Source organism: Marmota monax, unplaced genomic scaffold, assembly GCF_021218885.2.
Source record: "Marmota monax isolate L192 unplaced genomic scaffold, Marmota_monax_Labrador192_F-V1.1 WCK01_AAM20220418_F8-fsc00209, whole genome shotgun sequence".
NCBI lineage: Eukaryota > Metazoa > Chordata > Mammalia > Rodentia > Sciuridae > Marmota > Marmota monax.
The window spans coordinates 1907615-1930822 of record NW_026694493.1 but is presented as its reverse complement, the minus strand read 5'-3'; the positions used below and the strand labels follow the sequence as shown (position 1 = coordinate 1930822).

The window sequence follows — 23208 nt, the reverse complement described above, 5'->3', positions numbered from 1 at the left end:
ACCAGCCAGGAACCACTGATGGGAAAACCTGGCAAGAAGGAGCCATCCCTCCGTGGTAACAGAATGCGCGGAGGAGAGCAAGAGTGAAAGCGTGGGCAGGCCCAGTCAGGACCTTGTGGGGGAGTCTGATACACCCCAAGGAGACGGAAACAGGAAATGGGACCAAGAAGTGTGCACACCACCCCTCCCGCCTCCCCATCAGCAGCACCACCCCAGATGCCCTCCAAAGCCTGTCATAACGCACTCCCTTATCAACGCCTTGCTAGAAAGGGCATTTCTAGCTCATCGCTGGCTAACTAGATCCCCCCTGGCAAACTTTCCTGATCCCACACATACTGGAATGGGCATTAAGAATAGTGCGGGGTCCTGAGGATGCCGTGGAGGAGGCCCGACTCCCTCTATGGAGGAAAGCGTGCTGATGTTGATGTTAGACAACGGAGAAGCTGCAGAGGCGGAGAGCAGCGTCTGGGACACAAACACAACCCAAGAAAGTCTAGATGGAAGGAGAGGCGGCAAGGCAGGAATGACAGGCCAGTGAAGAGGAAAAACTGAGCCAAGATGTGAACAGACAGTGCCGTTCTAGAAACAGGACCAAGCATATTTACATAAATTCCTTACTCCATAATCATGATAAACAAAAAAAAAATTCACACAAAAATATAAATTTGAAATAATTAATAGCACCAGTGTGTCAGATAATAGTTTCTTTCCCCCCGCTACGCAAAGTACAAAGTTGCATAGTGTTAAAGGCTATATGTGAATCTCAAAGGCAGGATGGTAGGAGGGAGAGGGGCGTGGTAGGGAACTGTCACACTGTGGTCTTAGAAAACCACAAAGCTGAGGACTGAAGGCTGAGAAGCCCACTAGGAAACTCCACACAATGTTCTCCCCTCTACACCCAGAGGGGAGGTCTACAGTGGGTGAATCACAAAGTGCAGGAACTAGGGTGTTGGCTGCTGCATGAAACAGTGCAAGCATTTGCCACCAGGATTTGGCAGACAACAATGTGTTCTGAGGAATTCCAGAAGGCGGAAAAAGAAGAAGACTGGAGCTAAGAGTCAAATGTTCCATCTCTCTCCAAAAGAAGGAAAAAACATGCACACCTGAGGTCCCGACACTATAGGTTCCACCTACGTTTCATCCCTCTGCTAGAAAAGACTAGGACGAGGAGGTTGTTCTTGTGTTTGTCAAGATCTTAGGGACCAAGTGCTGTCTGACAGGTATTTTAACACTAGTTCCAAGAGTAACATACTAAAATAGCTCTAGGATGTTTGATTTTGAAAGAAACTTTAGTGGTTATCATCTCCCTGTTTCTTCAGAGTAAGGTCCATTTATAAGAATATCAGAAGAGGTCTACTGGTCTAGTGGTGAGTGCAAGCTGCCCATCCAGATTTAAATTATCAGCTGCCCAAAGATCTGAAAAAAAGCTTATCTTCCTAGTCAATTATTAACATAAGAGAAAATCTTCAGCCTTGTCAGCCACGTTCTCCTGGGGACTCTCATAAATAACTATACCCTGACCCATGGATGGCTCAGTTCCTAAACTTAAACAGCGAGCAGGACTGATGGATGGCTACCCACATTCTAAATGACCAGTCCCTTTGGCACAGGATGTTTATTTCCTTTTGCTTACAAGGAGGAGGTCAGAAGATGCAGACGTACTTTCTTCATCGGTGGACTGGGTATACTGGCCATCACAATGCTACAACTAGTAGCCAGACTTCTCCTTCATAGAAACAAGAGTACCGAGACTGAGGAGCTCTGCTGGTGTTGATGCAAGAGGGGAGGGATGCTGCCCTGGCATTTGAGCATTCACAGGACACCAGTGCAGGATGTCACGTCCTCCTGCAAACTGGAAGGGAAAATGTGGATAAGGTAGCAACAGGAGTGGAAGAGAGACTTTATTAGATAGAACCCTTTGTTCCCAGTTCAGGATGTTTTAATTGCTTCTCTTTAAACTCTGTGACTTTTCCTGGTTCAAAAGGACAGTGATGAAGAGCAGCAGAGAAGTGGGGGTCTGAAAAACGTAATCTTTGTGTCAAGGCACTCTGTGGCCTCACAAACGATCCCCCAGCAGGGGATGCTGTCTTCTAGCCCTCTCGATGCTAGGGCTTCTCGATGGACGGGGTGTTGAAGCAGCCGGACGGTAAGGTCTTCTTGATATCCTCCAGGTTGTGGATGTCCTTCAAGATCTCCTCGATATCTCGGGTGTAGTCCATGATGGCAGCCTCCTGCTTCCTGGCTTCATTCTCCAGGTCGGACACTTTCCTGTCAAGGTCACTGGCCTTCATTTCGTCTTTGGCTTTGTTCAGGGTACCTTCAATCTCATTGAGCTTGTTCAGGTCCACTGTGTCCAGCTGACCTATAGGGCCAGAAAGCATAGAGAAGAGTAGACACCTTCAGCAAGACCTAGAACCTCACTCAGGTACCTCCGGGAGCCTTTCTCAACATTAACCCAGCAGCTGCCACCACACCATGGCGGCCCTGACCTGCGGGTCATCATTGTGTACAAGGGCACAGACGATGCAAGCCAAGCGCAAACACTGACCCGGCCCAGCAGAGGTGGGTCAGAACTTATATAAGATATTGGGCCAGAAGCTTTTTTCCGAGAAGACAGTTCTTTGCGGAACATTTTCTCAATGCACAGCTACAGTGTTCTGTACCCTACACTCCAAGTGTGGTTCGGAAGGTCACCTGGTAACATTTATTGCCCTTTCCAGGTTTCTACAGGTAGTCTGTGTGTCATTTTAGTGCCATCTGAAGAATGCAAAAATTCCAAGGTAGGGAGAGCCTGAGCCCTCAAACTCCTAGATTCCAGGGAGGATGGGCTGGCTGGCTGGGGCACTGTCTGCTTTTGGGAACTGGACACTATTGGGAACCTTCCTATGGAAAATGGCCAAGGCTGAAATGCTGACATAATTTCACCAAAGCCTCACTTTGAATGAAGCAAGAAAAAGAAGGCTCTGTAACAAATGAAAGCAGATACAAGTGACAGCACTTCAGGCATATTCCAGCTGATCAAGTTCTCATAAGACCATTTACCTCAGTGATTCTCAGAAATTAAATAATTTGCCCAAGTATGTATAACCTATTGGCAACAAAGCAAAGATTCTGACCCAAGTCTGACTAATTTTAAAGTCCAGCTCTTTCTTCCACGAACATCTCTCTCTTATAGCTAACTTTCATTTTAAACCCACCAGCTGGCACATTATTTATTATTCTTGACATTTGAGACATTAAAAAAAAAATTCCCCCTCAAAGGGGAAAAAAAAAAACAAACAGCACCTAACAAAACACACCAATCTGTAAAGGCTAGCAAATTAAAATACAATGCCTCACTATGAAGAGTCCAGGCTAGAGTACTGCCACCTTGTAATGGAATTTGGTGACAAAAGTACATCTGTCCAAAATGAAGGATGCTCCCTACCAAGATGGGAACAAGGTTTCCATATGCTTATCTTTCCTTAACAAATCAAGTTTCTCTCTCTCTCTTTTGGCATAAAATAATTGTGCTTTAGTCGGCAAATGAACAGAATTCCAGGCAATGAAGTCATGCCCAGTTTAAAGTATTCTTTTATTTTATCACTGAAATTCTTTTAAAATTCCTCAAAGACATTCTGCTAATGGAATGAGCTAAGAAAAAATAATACTGATTAATTGCCCCATGAACCTGGACCAAAAATGAACCCTACAAGCTGGCAGTGTCTCTTCAAAATTTAAAGACAGTCCCCAGACTGTACTGTTTTCTTTGGATTAGGGTCCACAGAATGCACCTAGTAAGCACTAGTGGATTAATACATCTGAGTCATAATTCATTTTGCTCTTTAAAGTTGATGAACATGTGAATATTATAATTAATAATTCAGGTTGCTCTTAAAGGTTCCCTTGTGCAAGACACATACTTATTTTATATGGCATTTTTAAATAAGCAAGAACTAGAAGAAGTATTCATAATTCAATGGGTGATTTTAAAGGGATTCATATATTAGTCTGCCTTTGAGTGAGCGATATCCAATCCCAGGTACAGTGTGACTTATTCACACAGAAGAAAAGGACTGCGCGTGGTCACTTACCTAGTTGCTCCAAGAGGTCGTTGATCATGTTGAGGAGGCTGTTCACTGAGTTTTTGGCCTTTCTGGCGTTGATCTCAGCTTCCTGAGCAGCCTGGGAAGCCTGCAGGGGAAAAGGATAAGCCATACAAACAGCTCCGACGCTATGTTTTCATCTTCTTTGGGTATACTCTGTTGGCCCAATGAGCCAATAAATCGAACTTTCAGATGCTTTCCCCTTCTCTGATCATGAAATAATGACCTCTCACTGTAGGTTTTTGCTTTCCTGGGGCCACATCTTCAGGTTGAGGGTACTGCTAGTTCTACCCCATGGAACCATCACCAAGAGGCAGTCAGCATGCCTACACTCGTATTTATATTAAAAAAACAACAACAACAAAAAATCACTATTATCTTCTCTTCTCAGGTTCTCGCTTGAGAACACAGGAAGGTGTATTCATTATAAAACCCATCACACAGAACAAGTTATTTTTTAAGGGTGAGTATAAAAACTCCATTTTAGAACCAAAACATGTCCTTCAGGGCACTCTTAGGGACTTGATTATTAGAAACTACCTATTCTTAGAACATTTTCATAATCAACTGAAGCTTTTCTGTAAATTCCCCCTCAACCTGCAGCCACCCAGCCACAGCCACACACTCCCACGCTCATTTATTGGGACAATACAATTTACATCTTCAAAACCAACCAAACGTTGATATTTGGGAAAATTCCATGAAACCTGAACAAATACACTGAGCATGAGTCACAGGAAATAACAGTGGAAGAGGAAGTGTCTCAATATCAGAAAACAGATGCTCTCACAAATAAATCCAGTCAAGATAGAAATGAGTGGCTCAGAGCTCCCTGGTTCACTTTTCATAGTTTTCAGGGTCGAAGTATTAAAACACTTTGGGATCCATACAATGTGAAAATTTTAAACAGAAAAAGAAAGCAAGGCAAAAACCCTTCACAAACACATGATTAATCTCTGCTCCGAGGGCAGCTGTTCTCACTGTGCCGCCACAGGCTTTTCTGAATGTGCTAGGAGGAGATAGGACTCTGCTGTGGCCGCCAAGAACAATCGCACTGCATCTGTCCCGTGGGCTGCAGCCTCCTCTCTCAGGAGCCACCTCAACCTTCAAGCTTCTGCTTTACAAAATATGGTTACAGACCCAAACAATACTGGCTAAGTGCTGGCCTTTCAGACTTGATAGGAACACAGCGGGATAGTGTATGTGAGGGTTGTTTATGTTACTCAGAAGTTATTTACCAATAACAAAAGATGGATCTTCTTTCTATTCTTTAAACTAAATCCATACCCTTTTCTGAAAATGTAGTGTCTCTACGACCAGATTAAAAATGAAATCACTGACTCTCAGCACATTATGAGAAATCCCTATTTTTACCACATGGGAATTTCCACTTGAGCCACTCTGTCTCACAGAAAATTAAAACAATCCAAACAAAAAAAGGAAAAAGTACAATAAAATCAGGCGTTTTCACAGAGATGCTTCCTGTTATCAATTCTTCAGGCCTTATGTTCCTCCTTCCTATCCCAAGGTGAAAATGACCCACAGTGAGAGGCCCTGTTTTTCTTTAGCATCAGTGAAAGAAAGAGTTCCTTCCTTACACTGAAAGTATATAAGTCAACAAGTTCCTGAATATCATTACTGTGACTGCTACAGTCAAATGGGCAGGAATATTCCCATTCTGTGTCTTAAAGTCTTCCTGAAGCAAAATACAGCACAGAACAGAAAAATGGACCCTAATTCTTCCTTGTTCCTTGGGCCATGTGTTCATAAATCAGTTTTGTTGCCAATGGTCTTATGTACACACGTCCTTACAAAAAATAAAAAAGTTAAACTGAACATGAAGCTGGTGTGTTTTGGTGGGGTGATGGTAAATGCTACCTTCAAATTTTCTTATACGAAAGAAATTGATCGTTGCCTCCAGGGAGCCAGCCATGGGAAGGACTAGGAAGGGAACTGACTTTTCATTGCATTCCCTTTTATCCCTTTTTGATTTTATACCATTTATGCATTACTCAATCAAAAATATAGACATTTTAAATGTCCTAAAACCCCAAGTGTGTAAAACAAAGTTTTGTTTTTAACTAAGAGCAGTTTTAGGACAGGACCATTGTGCAACAGAAGTCCTGGCAGAAGATCCAAATTCTTTGTCTTCTATGTAAGCTACTAACCCAATTCTTGACCAGCAGATGCAATGAAAAACAGACTCCATATCAAAGACACTCTTCCCCTCGAGATGGGGATCTTTACTATTGAACACCCTTCAACTCTCTACCTACTCACAAGCGTGCCAAGCCTCTTACCATCCCTGCCATCATCATGTCCTGGTCGGCATCGTCTTGTTTTCTCTTCAGCTCTCTCTCTGCTTCCTGTAGCTGCCTCAACATACCGTTCACTTCGTTATCCAGATCTGTAACTTCTGCAAAAGTCCTTTCAGCTTCTGCCTTGGTGCTGGTAGCATTCTAGGCACAAGATAAGCAAATTGCTAATTTTTAAAAGCCTTCCCTTATCCAGAGTATGGCCCCACTCCTTTTATAATTTGTAAAATGTTTCAAAAATATAATTCAGAAAGAACAGCACAGTGATTTCTACCAAGGCTTCTACTGTATCACCTAATAACAGTTATTAAGAAAAACATGAAAACCTAACAAAACAGCATTTTAAATTTTATAAAGTGCCTTTATTTGCATTCTCTTTTTCAGTTTCTGAAGTTCCCTGTTACTGCTATTTTTAGTGGAGGTCACAGAGCTAGCAAATGATAAACATTTTATAGAGTACATTTCCAACCACACTGGGTCAATTAGACTCTTTCCCTTGGATACATTTTAAATTCAAAGCTAGCCTGATTCTTCTTGGCAGTTGATCATAATGTACAAAAAGGCCTCCATCCTGAAATATGAGTATATTATAAACATACTTAATTAAAAATCTTCTAACTGTTCTAGAGAAACTAAGACATTTATGTGACCTGAGTTTTAGAACCAGCTCCAATCTTGCCTTTAGAGAGGATAAAGCCAGCAGAGAGAAATCACTGTTATGAATATAAAGGATCCCAGTGCAGCAGCTACGGAAAGTCTACACGGGGGGACTTGGGAATGGCGATGTGCTCGAAAGGGGCAGGAAAGCTGTGTTCATACAGCACTCTACGGAACAGTGAGAAAGATGTCACCTGTCCGGGTTCAGGAAGTATGTATGTCTGGGAAGTGCGGAATTTTTTTGTAGAAGGGCTCCAAAGCCCTCAGCAGCTGTCCCACTTGGACAATTTGGATTCCACACTGATTTACTATAGAAATTTTAAAGGGACCTTTTTACTGATTCTTCCTTTTCAAACAACATGGTTACCTACTCTAAAGCCTAGTTAAAAAATAAATTAGGGATGGGTCAGGACAGATTTGCTGGAGCTACAGTCAGACTCTGCACAGGCCTGAGGGCCTAGACAGTGGCTGGAGAAGGTGTGAGGGGCTATTCTGGCAAGGAGGAAGTGCACACCTGCTGGACGGCGCTGGCAATCCTCTCAGCCTCGTGGGCCTTGTTCTTGGCCTCAGTGGCATCTGCTGCTGCGTTGCCCAACGCCAGCTGCGCTTCCCTCGTCTTCTCGTTGGCCTCCGCGATGGTCTGGTTGATGGCGGGAATCCTCCTCAGTGCCTCCTCTGCAGCTGTCTTGTTATCATTCACGCGTCTATCAAAATCTAAAAGGAGTTCAGGGAAAGCATCAGAACACAACTCCCAACAAGCAAAAAGGAATTTTTCAGGGACCTGCAATTATTTCACAAGCAATAAAAATCAGGAAAAAAATGAAAGAATGGCCTGAGTTGAAATCTTAGAAAGCCAAGTACACGCACATCTCTACATAGGTTTCCCAAGAAAAGTTGTAAGGATGTGCACCTGTTTCTGGAAAGAGAATTCTCACTTGAAAATCTGTTTTGATGCAGAGTGTTTAGCATACCATTGCTACCACCCTGGCCAATACAGGTGATTTTACTATCAGGACACTGAGCTAAGAGTTCTGAGTACCTGTGATGCAGGTGCACCACTTTTAAAAATAAGAAAAAAGGATGACTAAAGAGGTTAACGTGTGGAGCAGGACTCGAACCAGGCCTGCAGACGCCACACCAAAGCCCATACTTACAACTATTATCCTATAAATCTTCCTTATTGAACCTATAATTTTTATCAGTAGAGAATCCATAGCTATGCAGTAAATTGGGCATATTTCTTTTCTATCCAGGGTGAAGAATGAGATGTCAGAGAAAATGAAAGATGACAGCCTTCATTTACCAACATGGGTCAGCTAAAAAGGCAGAACTTGGTTATCATGTGAGTCATTCTCATGAAAATGAGAATTTTCATTCTCAAGAAAATGCTTTTTGTTTGTTTCTAAACTGAAGTGTGCAGGGGTAAAATGACATGAGCATTGGGATTTTTCTTGGAAACACTTCAGCATAAAAAAGTAGTGTGTCAGAGATGAACTAAGTGTGGTGACAACTATGGTGACTGCTGAGTCTAGGTGATGAGGAGATGGGACTCACTATGCTACTGTCTCTCATTCTGCATGTTTCCAGAGATTATCATTCTAAGAACTGAAGGAATGAAATGGCCCAAGTGGAAGAAATGTCCCAAGAGCCCCATCATGCATGACCTCTCATACCTTTCAGGTTGTTGAGAATGTCATTGGCTTCTTGTAAGGTATTTCGTCCTTTTTTAGCAGCTTCTTCAGCAAGAGCCTTGGCAGCATCCGCTCGGGCCAGGAGTTGATCGGCAGTCTGCAAATGCAAGGCATATCAGAGGACAACCCGCCAAAGCCACCCCTTCCCTCTACTAGCAGACAAGGCGCCTCAAAGCTTCTGTCCTGAGACGCTGCAGCATAGGGCATGCTAGCCCCCAGCTGGGACCAAGAAGAAGGTCCTGCACTGAACACTTTATGGTTTGCTACCTCTGCTGCTGTTGGACTCAGATGACACCTGGAATGTTACAATGTTGCCTCCAGAAATGAAGCAACCTACAAATCAAACTGACCTGCTGTTCAATTTTTCCATTCTCCAGAAGGTTCTTTACTTCAAGCTCCTTCCCTCTCATGTCTTCTCTGAGGTCTTCATAATCCTTTAACTTCTGGTCAATCAGACGTTCCAGGTCCGCAGCTTCTTTCTTTATTTTATTTGCTTCATTCTGTGAAAAGCAAGGAAGATGACATAAGTGATATTTTTAGAAGAATAGCCCAAGTCAAGATTTTGTCAACCTTTTTAAAATTTAAAACGAGACACACTTTTCACCTAGTGAAATTCACAGTGCTTACATAGTTTCATGAATTTGACAGATGTAGTTACCTGTGTAGCACCACCTCAATAAAGATACAAAATGTTTCCATCACCCAAAGAAGTTCCCTTACACCCCTTCCCAGCCCCTCCACCTGTCCTTCCCTACTATGGCCACTGTTCCAATATCCTCACACACTCATCAAATTTTGTGTGCACAGACAAGAGAGTACATGTATGGCTGCAGAGATCTAAACCTTCAACTGTCAAGTCAACACCTCATATACAGAAAGAGAAACAGTGAATTTCAAGTTCAATGTGAAACACATGTTTATCTAGGACTTTGCATGAGAAAGCATGATTAGAACACAGATATGAAATAAAATACTGTCAATTCCCAACAAACAAATACCTTTCATGCCCAGAGCATCCTGACACAGTGCTTTCATTAAACCATTACCTTTTGTTGCTCCTCATATCTCCATAGATAGTGCCTGGGAGGAAGGGTCTAGGCTTTTGGTGCTTTAAGTAACTGAAATGTGCTATAATTTACATTTATATGAAAGATATAGGATGATTATTCATATCATTAAAGTAGTCTGCTATTAAACATTTATAATCAGAAGACTCTTCACCTTGATAAGATCTATTAGTGCACTTAAAATAGAACTTAGCTGTACTGGTGAGTCAGGGCTGAGGAGGGAGGAGCAGGGCAGTCACAGGCTCTTCCACAGACTAGAGGGGACAGCACTGGCAACCACATCGTGCGTACCTCCAGAGCCTCTGAGTCCACGGGAGCTAGCTGAGCCACACTGGCGTAGATCTCCACAGCTTTGTCTCCAGCACGCTTGGCCTCCTCGTGGACTCGGGCAGCTTGCTTTTCTAGATCCTGTGAGATGTTCTTTGCTTGTTCATACCTAAGGAACAAATTATGAAATTCAATAAAAAACAGCTCCTTTTAGCAGTTTAATGTTAACCAGATTCAACCCAGTTTACACCACCAGGATATCATTCCCAAAACCTCAAAGGAAATGCTACATTAAAAATGCTCTCATTTTAATGCCAACGTTTAGCTAAAATTTAATTTTGTCATCACTTTCTATTTATAACATAGTTCCTATAAACAGTTTGAGTATTCCTAATCCCCAAATCCATAATTCTCCAAAATCAAACCTTCTGAGCACTAACATAACCTAATAACATAACAAATGAAAAGCTTCACACTTGACTTAATGTGATGGGTGACAGTCAAAATGCAGGCACACTGAAAATATGTATGACATTTCAGGCTATGTGTATGAAGTGTATATGAACATAAATGAATTTTGTGTTTAGGTTTGGGTCCCAGTCACAAGTATGTCATTATGTAACTGCAAATATTCTACAATATAAAATAATCCAAAATTCAAAACACTCTGGTCCCAAGCATTTCAGATGTGATTCTCAAACTTGTACTTTCTTATTTAAGACCCCTTTACAGATCTACAAGTATATTCTATTTGTTCTATTACATTTTCTCCTTCTTTTTTCAGTTAGTATGCAGAATTTTAAGTATCATGACTAGTCTTATTATCATTCTCTACAGTTACAGTAATTGGATCAAACAAAATCTCTGTGGCTGCACATCCCTGCTTTAATTACTCTGCCATTTCAAAAGCTCAATTAACAAAAGAAATCTTACAGCATGAATGCACATCCTGAATCCAAAGCATTTAATTCCTCATTGAATTGGTGTTATTTACAAGAATATTTGAGGGTCTGAAAGCCACTGTTAAATTATACTCACTTCCTATTAAGCTCTTCAATCTCGACTGCTGTCTGATTTTCTCCTGCCAGTGTTCTCAAAAGCAGATTATATGCCTCAGTTGATGTATCATTGGCTGTTTTTGCTACTCGTACAATGTCATCAGCTTCTTGTTTATGGCTATACACATAAGAGAGAGAGAAAAAAATCAACCACAGAAGAGACTATCCGACAGGAAAAGAAGTAAAATTTAGGTAATGCTTATTTGATTATATATATACACTAATATATATACACTAATGTGGGTTGAGATCTCCAAATATTGGAAAATCCTATTCATTTGGAATTTTACAATCATTTCAGTGGGGCTAAGTTTACAAAAAGTGTTCTATAAATTGAAAAAAAAAGTGGGGGGGGAGTATTTCCCAAGATGATTAATGATATAAAATTTATAGGGACAGTAAAGGGAGGTAGGGGAGCAAATATTTTCTACTGAGATATGAAAATAAAGCATTTTTGTTGCAAAGTTAACATGAAAAGAATTTAATAATTGAATTCTACTGAGCTGCTTATGCTTAGACTCTATCACCTTTAAGACTCTGAAGTTAAAAATCTAAAAAAAAGTATGGTTTTTTTTTTTTTTGAGATATGCAAATATAATCTTGCTACAAACCGTTATATTCTAACTCTTCAAGTGACCACTCTAATTTCAAAGTAGAAAGAAGAAGATGGTACACAGAGCTGCTGACATCTCAGAAGGGAAAGTAAGTCTTTCAGAGGGACCCAATCTGAGGGGTGGTTCAGAACACCCAGTTACACCCTGGGAAGCTACACCTTAACCACTAAACAGAATTACCGTTCAGCCAGCTTTCGAGCCTCTTCTGCCAGAAGAGTCATGTTGTTTGGATCCCCTGTAGACTCCGGCTGAATGATTGACTGAAGAGGAAAAAAAGCATTTATTCTCAAAGGACTGAAGTGCTTAAACTTCAGAAAGCAAGTGTCAAAACTAAATTTTTGTTAGTGTTAGAGAGAAAAAAGACTACTTCTTATTTTCAGAGATCTTTATTAAATGATTTTACAAATGATTTCTATTTTCAGCAAAGGAAGATTAAACTGCCAGTGGCAGAGAAAGAATAAAGTGAGAGGAAACATAGGTGTCCCTTGTTTTTACCCAGCGGGTACCGTCTCACGACAAGGAGGGACATGGCTTTCTGGCTGGGGGAGCAGCAGGGGAGGAGCTGAAGAACGCATCACTGCCCCTAACACACTTGCCACAGTTTTCCAAAGGGCTCCCCAATCTGCCCTCCACCCCGACCTTCCCACATACTCACCACATTGGCAGCTGCGATTTTTGCTTTCTCAAGTTCTCTGGAGGCAATTTCAATCAGCCGCTCCGTGCTCTCCACTCGGGCCCGTGCTTGTTCAGCTAAATTTCCAGTCTCCTGGATGGTGTTCCGGATGTTCTGCAAACGGCCGATTTGGCTGTGCAGAGTGTTATTCACCCTCTGAAGGCGATCCATCAAGTTCTGGTCCACATCTGTAATGGTATTGCAGAAGAGGCGCCATCAATGATCTGAAGTGGGCATGATGTCTCACGAGAAATCTGAGGCACTGTGTATCTTGACCCTTCCAAATCCAGCCTCTTCCCAACAAGCTTCCCCACAGCAGATCTGAGCAGTCTGTACCGCTGCCATCAATGGGTCTCCAACTGCCTGCCCGTGAGTCCCACCTGACTTCGAGGCCCTCTTTCCCACTCACCACTATATCCCCAGCCTTACAGAGAGGTTGGAAAAGAGAAAGCAACCAAGGATTTTTTTTAATATTTATTTTTTAGTTATAGGTGGACACAATATCTTTATTTTATTTTTACATGGTGCTGAGGATCGAACACAGTGCCTCACGCATGGTAGGCGAGCGCTCTACTTCTGAGCCACAACCCCAGCCCACCAAGGATTGTTTGATGAAGGAAAGAAAAATTGATTTTGACATTCCAGCACAGGCCAAATTTAATCATAAATACACAATGTTGTTAAAAATGCTGCTAGTCTTGGAAGCTAAATGTATTTCAAAACTTGGGGAAAAAAATGTGTTTAAAACCATATTGAGGGCTGGGGATGTGGCTCAAGCGGTAGCGCGCTCGCCTGGCATGCATGCGGCCCGGGTTCGATCCTCAGCACCACATACAAACAAAGATGTTGTGTCCGCCAAGAACTAAAAAAAAATAAATAAATATTTAAAAAAAAAACATATTGACATACGGCATATTCAACTCACTTTGTATTTTGAATTAAATAGACTGTTGCTGCAATCCTTTCCCCCTTGTACATATGTAATTCTTTTAATTGGTCTCTGCTTTTAAATAGCTCTTTAAGTTGCTCTTTATTAATAATACTCAACTTAATACCTGGATCCTAATAAACCAAAAGACATATATAAGCCCATGCAAACATAAACCTGCCAGTATTTGAGGTTATATTAATACACAAAAACCATTGAGTAGCTGGGTGCAGTGGTGTATGCCTGCAATCCCAGCTGCAAGGGAGGCTGAGGCAAGAGGATTGTGAGTTCAAAATCAGCCTCAGCAATGGTGAGGCACTAAGCAACTCAGTAATACCTGACTCTAAATAAAATACAAAATAGGGCTGGGGATGGGGCTCAGTGATTGAGTGCCCCTGAATTTAATCCCTGGTACCCGCCCCCCCTAAAAAAAAATCATTAAGTCATACTCAAAACTGACCAGTGAGGGGAACAGAATAGAAAGCAAGAAATAAACTCCACAACTACAGCCAACTGCTTTTTGGTGAAGTTGCTAAGAACACATGTTGGAGAAGGGACAGTCTTTAATAATGGTGCTGGAGAAACTGAATATCCACATGCAGAAGAATGAAACCCTACCTCTCATCAGTTACAAAAGCAACTCAAATGGATTAAAGACTTAGAGGTAAGACCTGAACAATGAGACTCCTAGAAGAAAACACAGGGGAAATGCTTCAGGACATTGGAATGGGGAAGAATTTTTTTGGACAAGACCCCAAAAGCAGAGGAAACAAAAACAAAAATAAACCAATGGGATTAGAGCAAACTCAAAAAGCATGGCAAAGGAAATCATCAACAGATTGCACAGAAAACCTCCAGAATGGGAGGAAATATGTGCAAACTATCCATCTGACAATGGCTTAGTATCTATAGTATATAAGAACTCCAAACATTCAATAGCAAAAAACCCCAAATAACTTGATTTAACAATGGGCACTTGACCTGAATAGACATTTTCAAAAGAGACATACAAATGACTAACAGGTATATGAGAAAAAATTCAACTTCACTAATCATGAGGGAAATGCAAATTAAAACCACAGTGAGGGGCTAGGGCTGTGGCTCAGCGGTAGAGCGCTTGTCTAGCATGTGCAAGGCCCTGGGTTAGATCCTCAGCACCACATAAAAACAAATAAATAAAACAAAGGTACTGTGTCCAACTACAAATAAAAAATAAGATATTAAAAAAAAAAAAAACACAGTGAGACAGCATTTCACCCCAGTTAGAATGGTTATAACCAAAAGACCAAAGATAATAAATGCTGATGAGGATGTGGAGAAAAGGGATCCATTACACACTGTTGGTAAGAATGTAAATGAGAACAGTCATTATGGAAAACAGTATAGAGGTTCTCCCCCCAAATTAATAACAGGCCTGGCATGGTGGTGCATGCTGTAATCCCAGCTATTCAGGAAGGCTGAGGCAGGAGGATCTCAAGTTCAAGGCCAGCCTAGGAAACTTAGTGAGGCCCTAAGCAACTTAGCAAGACTCTATCTCAAAAGAAAAAAAAAAAAAAAAAAAAAACGGCTGGGGATGTGACTCAGTAGTAAAGAGCCCCTGGGTTCAAAATATAAATAAATATAAATAAAACCAGATACATAGTGCAACAATGTTTATCTCTCTAACAAAATAGAAACCAGTATGTGTAAGAGCTATCTGTGTTCACCATGAGTAAGAGATAGAAACAAGCAAAATGTCTGTCAACCAATGAATGGACAAGAAAATATGGTATGCATAATGGAATATTACTTGGCCATAAAAAGAATGAAATCTTGTCATTTAAAACAACATGGATGGAGCTAGAGATAATTATGTGAAATGAAGTAAGCCATGCACAGAAAAACAATTACCATGCAATCTCACTCATATGTGGAATGCAAAACAGTTGATCTTGCCAGGCGTGCTGGTGCACACCTGTAATCCCAGCAACTCAGGAGGATTACAAATTTGAGCACCTCAGTGAGACTCTGTCTCAAAATAAAATAAAAAGAGCTGGGGATATAGCTCAGTCATGGAACACTTGCCTAGTATATGCAAGGCCCAGGGTTCAGTCCCCCAGCACTACAAAAAACAAGAATAACGTTAATCTCATAGAATGGTAGTTATCAGAGGATGGAGAGAGTAGTGGGTGGGGGGAATAATGAAAAGTTGATAATGGGTACTAAGACATAGTTGCCTGGGAGCAGGAAGTTCTGGTGGGTATAGCAAAACAGGGTGGCTATAGACAACAATAATGTGCAGTACAGTTCAAAAAGCCAGAAGAAAGGATTTTGAAAGACTTTACCCTAAAGAAGTAATAATATGTTTGAGGAGACAGAGAAGTTTAACTTGATTTAAATACCACATCATCTACACATATATCAAATAATTATATTAACCCATAGTATGTACAGTTTACATGGTTTTAATAAATAAATTTAACTTTAAAAAATGAACCAGTTCTTACTTCAGCATGATGCTCAATGTAAAAAAGAGGTCAAAGTTAAAAACAAATGAGATTAATAGTTTCAGAAAACAGCATTTGAAGCAGGGCCACCAAATATATGTGCAAAGGTGATCTATTGCACAACCTTGGCCTAACTACACACAGGGGTCCTGCCTGGAATGTCACTTAGGCAATTCCTGAATAATCTTAAGAAAGTACTAAGAACACAAACAAGCTTAGATCAGGGAAAATCATTTAGATTTAGGAGGGAGATGCAGCCAGTAACATCTGAGAAGCCCCCTCCCTTTAGACCTTCAAGAATGCAATAATTCTTGATCTTTTTTGTCCAGTTCTTTACAGAAACAATAATATCTGAAAAAGAAACAGATAACCTAACTGGTAGGTTTGCTTCAAATGCCTTCCAATTTCAAGTGTCTACTTGTCAGACTTAATGCATCGTATAATCTCCTTTTAAATTTGTACAATAAACACAAGTTTCAACTACAAATGAATACTAGGGGATTAAAAAAGATAAATAATTACGAAGACACTTTCATTCTTGGCTAGTTTGAACCTCGGCAGGCAAGGGCATCCAGGAACTCTGTTCATAACTGAGATCTTAGGGAAGGTGACACTAGCCCCAGCCTGACTAGGAAGCTCCTAGAGCTTTCAGACGCAGCAGCCCACTGTGCTCTGGCTCAGAGAGGTATGATGGCTCCCATCAGAGTTTCCATCCAACTTAATCCCCTTCCCGGGCAGAGGGAAAAAGGTAGCAATTGGGGCCAAAGAGTTATGGATAGCTGGGCTGCATCAAGATGCTTGGAATGTAGGTGCCCAAGCTGGGTCCCTTCCTTTCTTGCTCTTTGACCTACTCCCGTGGTTGCCAGTGCTGCACCAGAGCTGAGTACTAGACCCCTGCTCTTTGCTGGACTGATCAGCACTTTGGATATAACCCCATATTCAATTTCTCATATATATGGCAAGATAGATGTGAATCAGCTGTCCTATCTAAAACCAAAACAAATACATAAACACTTTATGTTAAAATAAGCTATTGATCTCTCATTGTATTTTCAATCTCTAAAAACTGACCTATGGAACAAAGTCTGGACTCTCATATTAAAATCAAACTGGCCCAAACGAGATACACTCAATTACTTCCTCCTCTTATCCAGTAATCACATAAAGTAAAATTTCTATACATTTGAAATATTTTAAAGAAGAAAGGAGAAACGTATTGTTTGTGTTGACCTATGACAGGAAGGCCTCTTCATGCAACTCCAAATGGACAGATTTATAAGCTCAATGGTGAAGTCAATCATTGCCGTCTCAAGTATACTTTTAATGTACATTTATTTTGTTCATCTGTGAACTCTTGCATATCAGCGATGGGAAGCCCCATAACATAGCTGGCCTGACAGAGCTGAGTCTTTCTATCTTTTCATTACTGGTGTGTTGAGCAAGTGCCTGGCTTACTATGGGACTCAAAGAGTGCAAAAAGGACTTGCCTGAGTTTGAAAATGCTTAATTCAGGGCTGGAGTGGTAGCTCAGCGCTAGAGTGCTCACCTAGCATGCATGAGGCACTGGGTTCGATCCTCACCACCACATAAAAATAAAAAAGATACTGTGTTTACCTAAAACTAAAAAATAAATATTTAAAAAATGCTTAATTCACAGAGTCAGAAATAAGAACAAGACTTTGACGTGATTTTTTTCAAGCCAACAATCAATTATTCAAAATACCTTAATGTTTAAAAAACTAAGTTGTCTCTTAAAGTATATAAAATATTTTAAATTGTTTCCTACATCTTAAGCCCATCTCTTCTTTGTTATCAATCTCATCAGATAATGTACAAATGACTAATTTAATTGCAAAGGACCTTAACGATAACATAAGATGAAAGCCTATGCTTTTCTATAATGTTACTAGTACATCTGTTTGCTAATCAAATGAAAAATTTCCTAAGTAGGCACTAGTTTGTAATGTTTACTACCTGTTGCATAGTCAGTAGCTAGACATTCAGTCAATGCTTAAAGATCATGATTTTTTTTTTTATGAGAGTCCTTACTAAGGAAGCAGTACATAAAAAAATAATTCATCAATTACTTTCAAACTACATTTAAAGACATGGTGTAATGGAACAAATCTATGAAACATTTAAATCTGAATAGCAAATATTTTTGATACATTGGAAAATTACCTTCTATTATGTCTTTTTTTTAATATTTATTTTTTAATTGTAGATGGACATAATACCTTTATTTTACTTCTTATGTGGTGCTGAGTTTGGAACCCAGTGCCTCGCATGTGCTAGGCGAGCGCTTTACCGCTGAGCCACAACCCCAGCCCCCTTCTATTATATCTTAAAGCATTAAATTGATGATTGTTTTTTGAAATACTATTCTGTAAAAATACATATTGTACAAGTAGTTTAAAAATTGAGAAAGAATTTTATAGAACCTTACTAATTAAATGAATTAGGAACTATATCACAAATTTACATTTAATTATGTGTACCTTTGACATCCTGGGCCTCACGAAGGAGGTCCATAACCTCTCTCTCTGCTTCCTTTAGCCTGTCCTCAAAGGCTTGATCTGTCACCATCTCATCCCCAGTTCCAAGGTTTGCTATGAGACTCTCTAATTCCTGGAGTTTCACTCGATGATCAGCAACCTGAACATGATGGAAGAGAAAAGGGAATAAGCTCCACTGTACTTACTGCGGGAATTTCAGAGGCACTCTGTGAGTACGTGCTAAATAGATGTGATGGATACTTTTCCTTTTGTTTCTCTGGCTTCAAAAAGAAGCCTTCCGGAGTGTCACTCCCTGACTTTAAACATCACCTGCAGACAGTTCTTCAGTTCTGTCCTTTCCCGAGTGGTAGATGATCTTCTTGCTTTTTCCACTTATCTCTGACAGTATCTCGAATTTAACATCCAAAACCAGACCTCTAAATTCTGTTCTCCCTGAGTCATCTCAGTGTATAGCATATCTAGCTACCCTAAGCAGAAGACCCAGGATCCATCCTTGATTCTCCTCTCCCTCAGTCATGCCCTTAACGCAGGCATTTTTCCAACAGGATGGTGGTTCCTCTTCTGCCCCCAACCTATCACCATCCTAATCATAGTAGTCAGAGTGCTCCTCTTCAAATGCAAACTGGATTCCCAAGCTTGGAAGAGTTCTCCAGTGCCTTCCCACTGGATTTGGAATAAGGTGTGAACTCTATTCTAGGGTCACCATGGTCTTACATAACCTGTCCCTACCAAACACTCCAGGCTTGTCCCAAGCTACTCTCCCTTCAATCAGGAGGCGCCAGCCGCCCTGGCTTCCAGGCCCTCCCACGCCAGGTTCCTTTTGTTGGGAACAACCTGTGGTTACTTGGCTTATTCCTTTTCACTTATTCCTTCTTACTTGGCTCATTCCTTCTCATTCTGAAGCTTTCACTTCACAGGAATTTCCTGAAAGAGGTCTTATACAAAGTAGTTTCCAACAGTTACTCTGTTTATATTCTTTCTGGCACTTATCTCAATATGTCTTGCTTATTTTTTAATTTTTTATTATTTCCCTCCTGACTAGAACATAAGCATCTGAGAAGAGGGATTATGTCTATGTTGTTTACCACTTTTTCTCTGGAGCTGTGTGTGTGCTAAGTTTTCATCCAACATCTGCTGAATGAAGGAACGAACGAATGAACACACTGTTGACAGCTTACCTTATCCTTTACCAGCCGGTAACAAGCTGGACATTCCTGGCAGCCAGGCCAGGAACGATTGTAGAAATAGTTCTCTTCGCACTGGTCACAGCGGTTTCCCACAAAGCCTTCTCTGCATTCACAGCGACCATCATCTTTGCACTGGAGTGAACGAGACCCCTCAGGATGACAGTCACAAGCTGCAGTAGGGGAAACAGTACATAATAAGCAATAGGAGGATGGGAACATTTCCTTAACTCAGACTGGTAACAATAAGCTAATTCTAGACCTATTTATGAGAAACTAAATGGTTAAGTCCACTGATCAGAGAAGATAGGTAATTTTATCTTAAAGTAAAAATAAGCCTTAAAGTAAAAAAGAGGTCAAAGTTAAGAACAAATGAGATTAATTTGTAAACATGCATCCTTTAGGACACGCTTCATGTTATTTAATAGTTACAGAAATTATTAAACTAATAAGTGCACCTTTCATGCACTTCAAGAATTCATCTATCTTCACCTCTCCACTGCCTAACATTTCTCTGAAGAATGAGAAAACCCAAATGCTAATGCTTCTCTTGCATTATTTTATAGTTTGTTTACTCACTTTGTTCTCCGAACTTAGTCACTGACTTATGCTACATTCCACAGGAGAAATGAAGGAATTCAGAAAGCAAAAACACCAAATTGTTCCAAGGCTTAATTCCAGGCAAGTGTTTATGCCAAAGAGAAGCAGATGTTTATATGCAACCGTCTCAGAAGGGGCCCCAGGGTGGGAAGCAACCACGGCCAGTAAGTCAATGAGCACACTGCGAACAGGATCCTCTACTGTTTCATTGTCGGCACTAAGAATGGGACCAATAAAAAAGGCTCCACTAAACATAGTGAGCAAGCTCAGGAATCCAAGGGGGAGCTTTCTTTGGGAAAAAAAATAGAAGATTGAAAAGAATAAAAAACATTTAAAAAGAAAATATGAATAAGGTGGTTGGCAAAGAAATCAGGGACGTCCTTAATTTCTAGAGTTTTAGACAAGGAATATTCATGGAACAAAGCATCTATGATGCTTTAGGAATGGCCCTGACCATAAACCAGAGGGCTGAACAGAGGCTGTCAAAGTCCTTTCTTCTCTCAGGTGCTACTGGAATCAGGGGAGACTTGGCATTACATGCCACCAACATGTCTTACGTTTGCAGCCTTCAGGTCCAAACCCAAAGTGGTTGACCTCACAGCGCTCACAGTGCTGACCGGTGATGCCCGGCTGGCACTCACACTGGCCGGTGCGGATGTCACACTGCCCATTGGTGGAACCCAAAGCATGGCAATTGCACCTGAAAATGAACACAGGACACTCCTAAGGTAGGAAAAAAGCAGACTTTAAGCAAAACTTTGTGGCTTTGTTTCAGGATAATATTGATTCAATCTGTATCAGAAAACAGGATGTTTAAAGGTTGTTAATACAGAATGTTAAGGGTTACTAAGCCCCCAAGGTTCAAGTTATTTTTATGAGAGCTACTTAGAACCTCTTTTTCTAGCTTAACCAATACCAGTGGCTCTCCACACTGGTACTGCATCAGCCCTGACCAGGAGCTTTGAAAATAGGAATTCCCAGGTTGCAACCCTGGAGGGTCAGATTCTAAGTTTCACAGAAAGAACCTGGTAATTTATAACTTTATTAAGACATTGCTCAGTTGATTCTGACACAGCTGGGGCCACTTCTTTGTCCCATTAGCCTATTGACAACTGTTCAGTATTACTCTTAAGGGTGATTTTCTGTATCAGGCACTCAAATCATTCCTGAACAAAATCAAGCCACTATTAATTATAACATAAAAATTCACTTCTTAAAATACAAAATTAGCAAATATGACTTCCACCTATCACCGATGCCTCACCTCTCACAGCCTTGTCCACTCTGTAGGTTGTAGAAGCCAGGGTCACAAGTACCACAGTCCTGGCCGGACACATGAGGCAGACACTCACACTGACCGGTCACAGGATTACAGCTGCTCTGCTGCCTCACAGTGCCATATGGATTGCAACTGCAAGCTAGGGAAGGAAGAGAGAGAGCAAAGGATGGAAATCACCTGAGAGAAAGACCAAATACAGAGCCACCCACACAGCTTCCAATATGGAAGCTGCTGGGCACATGTGGCTGTTGAGCACCTGTAACGTGGGTGGCCAGTCTGAATGGAGAGGTGCTGTAAATGTGAAAGTATGCTGGATTTTGAAGACTTAGTGTGAAAAAGAACATGTATCTCATTGATGATTTTTTATTAATTATTTGTTGAAATTATAATTGTTGGCTACATTAGTTTAAATAAAATATATTAAAACTGCTTTCTCCTGTTTTATTTTTAAAAATAAAAAAAATGTGATGGCTAGGGGCTGGGGCTGTAGTCAGCGGCAGAGCACTTGCCTACCACATGTGAGGCATTGGGTTCGATCCTCAGCACCACATTTTAAAAAACAAAAACAAATAAAATAAAGGCATATTGTCCATCTACAATTATAATTTTTTTTAAATGTGATGGCAGAAATTTTTAAATTATGCAAGCGGTTTACACTGTATTTTTATTGGACAGGGCTGCATTAAACCAGACAACTATGTGTATTTAAAGAGACACACAACGAATCTGCAGAACAAAGGTGTATACCTGTGACAGGATTTGACCAATGGCTGATTACCTTTGCATTTGTCTGCTGGATTGGGAGCCAGGGGATTTCCAAAGAATCCATCTTTGCACCGGTCACAATAGAAGCCCGCAGTGTTATAGATGCACTTCAGGCACTCTCCCGTTGAGCGGTTGCAATTTCCCACAGCATTGGGATCAATGTTGTCATTACACTGGCAGAGGCGGCAAAGCCTCACAGGGCCATTTCTACCCAAGGGGTCTCCAAAGTAGCCATCATCACAGAGCTCACATCTCTTACCTGGGGATGAGACAATCTGATGTTATGATAGAAAGGTCTGGTGCTCAGTTATCTGGTCACAAACAGTGTAGTCCAGCCATCAGATGCAAGGCGATATAGTACAGTGGGGGGTAGGAGCCCTGAGTTGAGCCCCAGCACTGGGCCAGATCAGTGGAGTGACCCTGTGCACATCTCTACTTCCTCATGAGAAAGACAGGCTCTGGTTTGCCTGCCTCACTACAAATGTTCTGATAATTAACCAAAATCATGTATTAAAAAGTGCTCTGTAAATGAGTCAGGCCCAAGGATTATGAACCTCTCCAGTCCCAAGGGAAGGCAATGCATATATATGTCAGTTTTGGCTGACACTACTAAAAAAGATGGAGTGCCACTCTCAATACCCTCGGTGTCCCAGATGACAGGTTGAGGAGGATCATTCTCTCAACATATAACAGGCCCTTGCTGTCTCTAGTCAAGCAGTGTCAACTAATAAAGAATCAGAGATTTCTTGAAGAGAACTTAGAAATCATACACTGCCACCTGCTCCTATCAGAGCTAAGGGCACAGACAGGTTAAATAACTTGCCCACAACCAAATAAATGACAGAAAGAGAAGCAAAGCCAGAAACGGGCTCTTTCCCCTGATACTAAACTCCCAGCTCCTCATCCTTCCTTTTCTAGTTTCTGATCATTATTACTCAGGTATTAAAAGTGCAAAGGCTCTTTCTATCTTTGTATTCAAAAGGGTCTAAATGAGCCTAGAGGTTTTGGAGAACTGCATGTTCA

At 41.0% G+C, this 23208-nt stretch overlaps 1 protein-coding gene across 1 annotated transcript in view; it reads right to left on the bottom strand.

Moving 5' to 3' along the window:
* Positions 1-1596: 1596 nt before the first annotated feature.
* Lamc1 (laminin subunit gamma 1) overlaps positions 1597-23208 on the bottom strand; it is a 107639-nt gene continuing 86027 nt past the window's right edge. Inside the window, exons 14-28 of the mRNA XM_046419521.2 lie at positions 22199-22444; positions 21406-21559; positions 20699-20841; positions 19536-19714; positions 18340-18496; positions 12410-12615; positions 11935-12014; positions 11121-11258; positions 10107-10251; positions 9099-9248; positions 8731-8845; positions 7572-7771; positions 6386-6544; positions 4074-4173; positions 1597-2362 (exon numbers count right to left, since the gene is read on the bottom strand). Coding sequence (XP_046275477.1) covers positions 2106-2362; positions 4074-4173; positions 6386-6544; positions 7572-7771; positions 8731-8845; positions 9099-9248; positions 10107-10251; positions 11121-11258; positions 11935-12014; positions 12410-12615; positions 18340-18496; positions 19536-19714; positions 20699-20841; positions 21406-21559; positions 22199-22444 — 2429 coding nt within the window. The 3' untranslated portion in view covers positions 1597-2105. The remainder of the gene's footprint in view (positions 2363-4073; positions 4174-6385; positions 6545-7571; positions 7772-8730; positions 8846-9098; positions 9249-10106; positions 10252-11120; positions 11259-11934; positions 12015-12409; positions 12616-18339; positions 18497-19535; positions 19715-20698; positions 20842-21405; positions 21560-22198; positions 22445-23208) is intronic.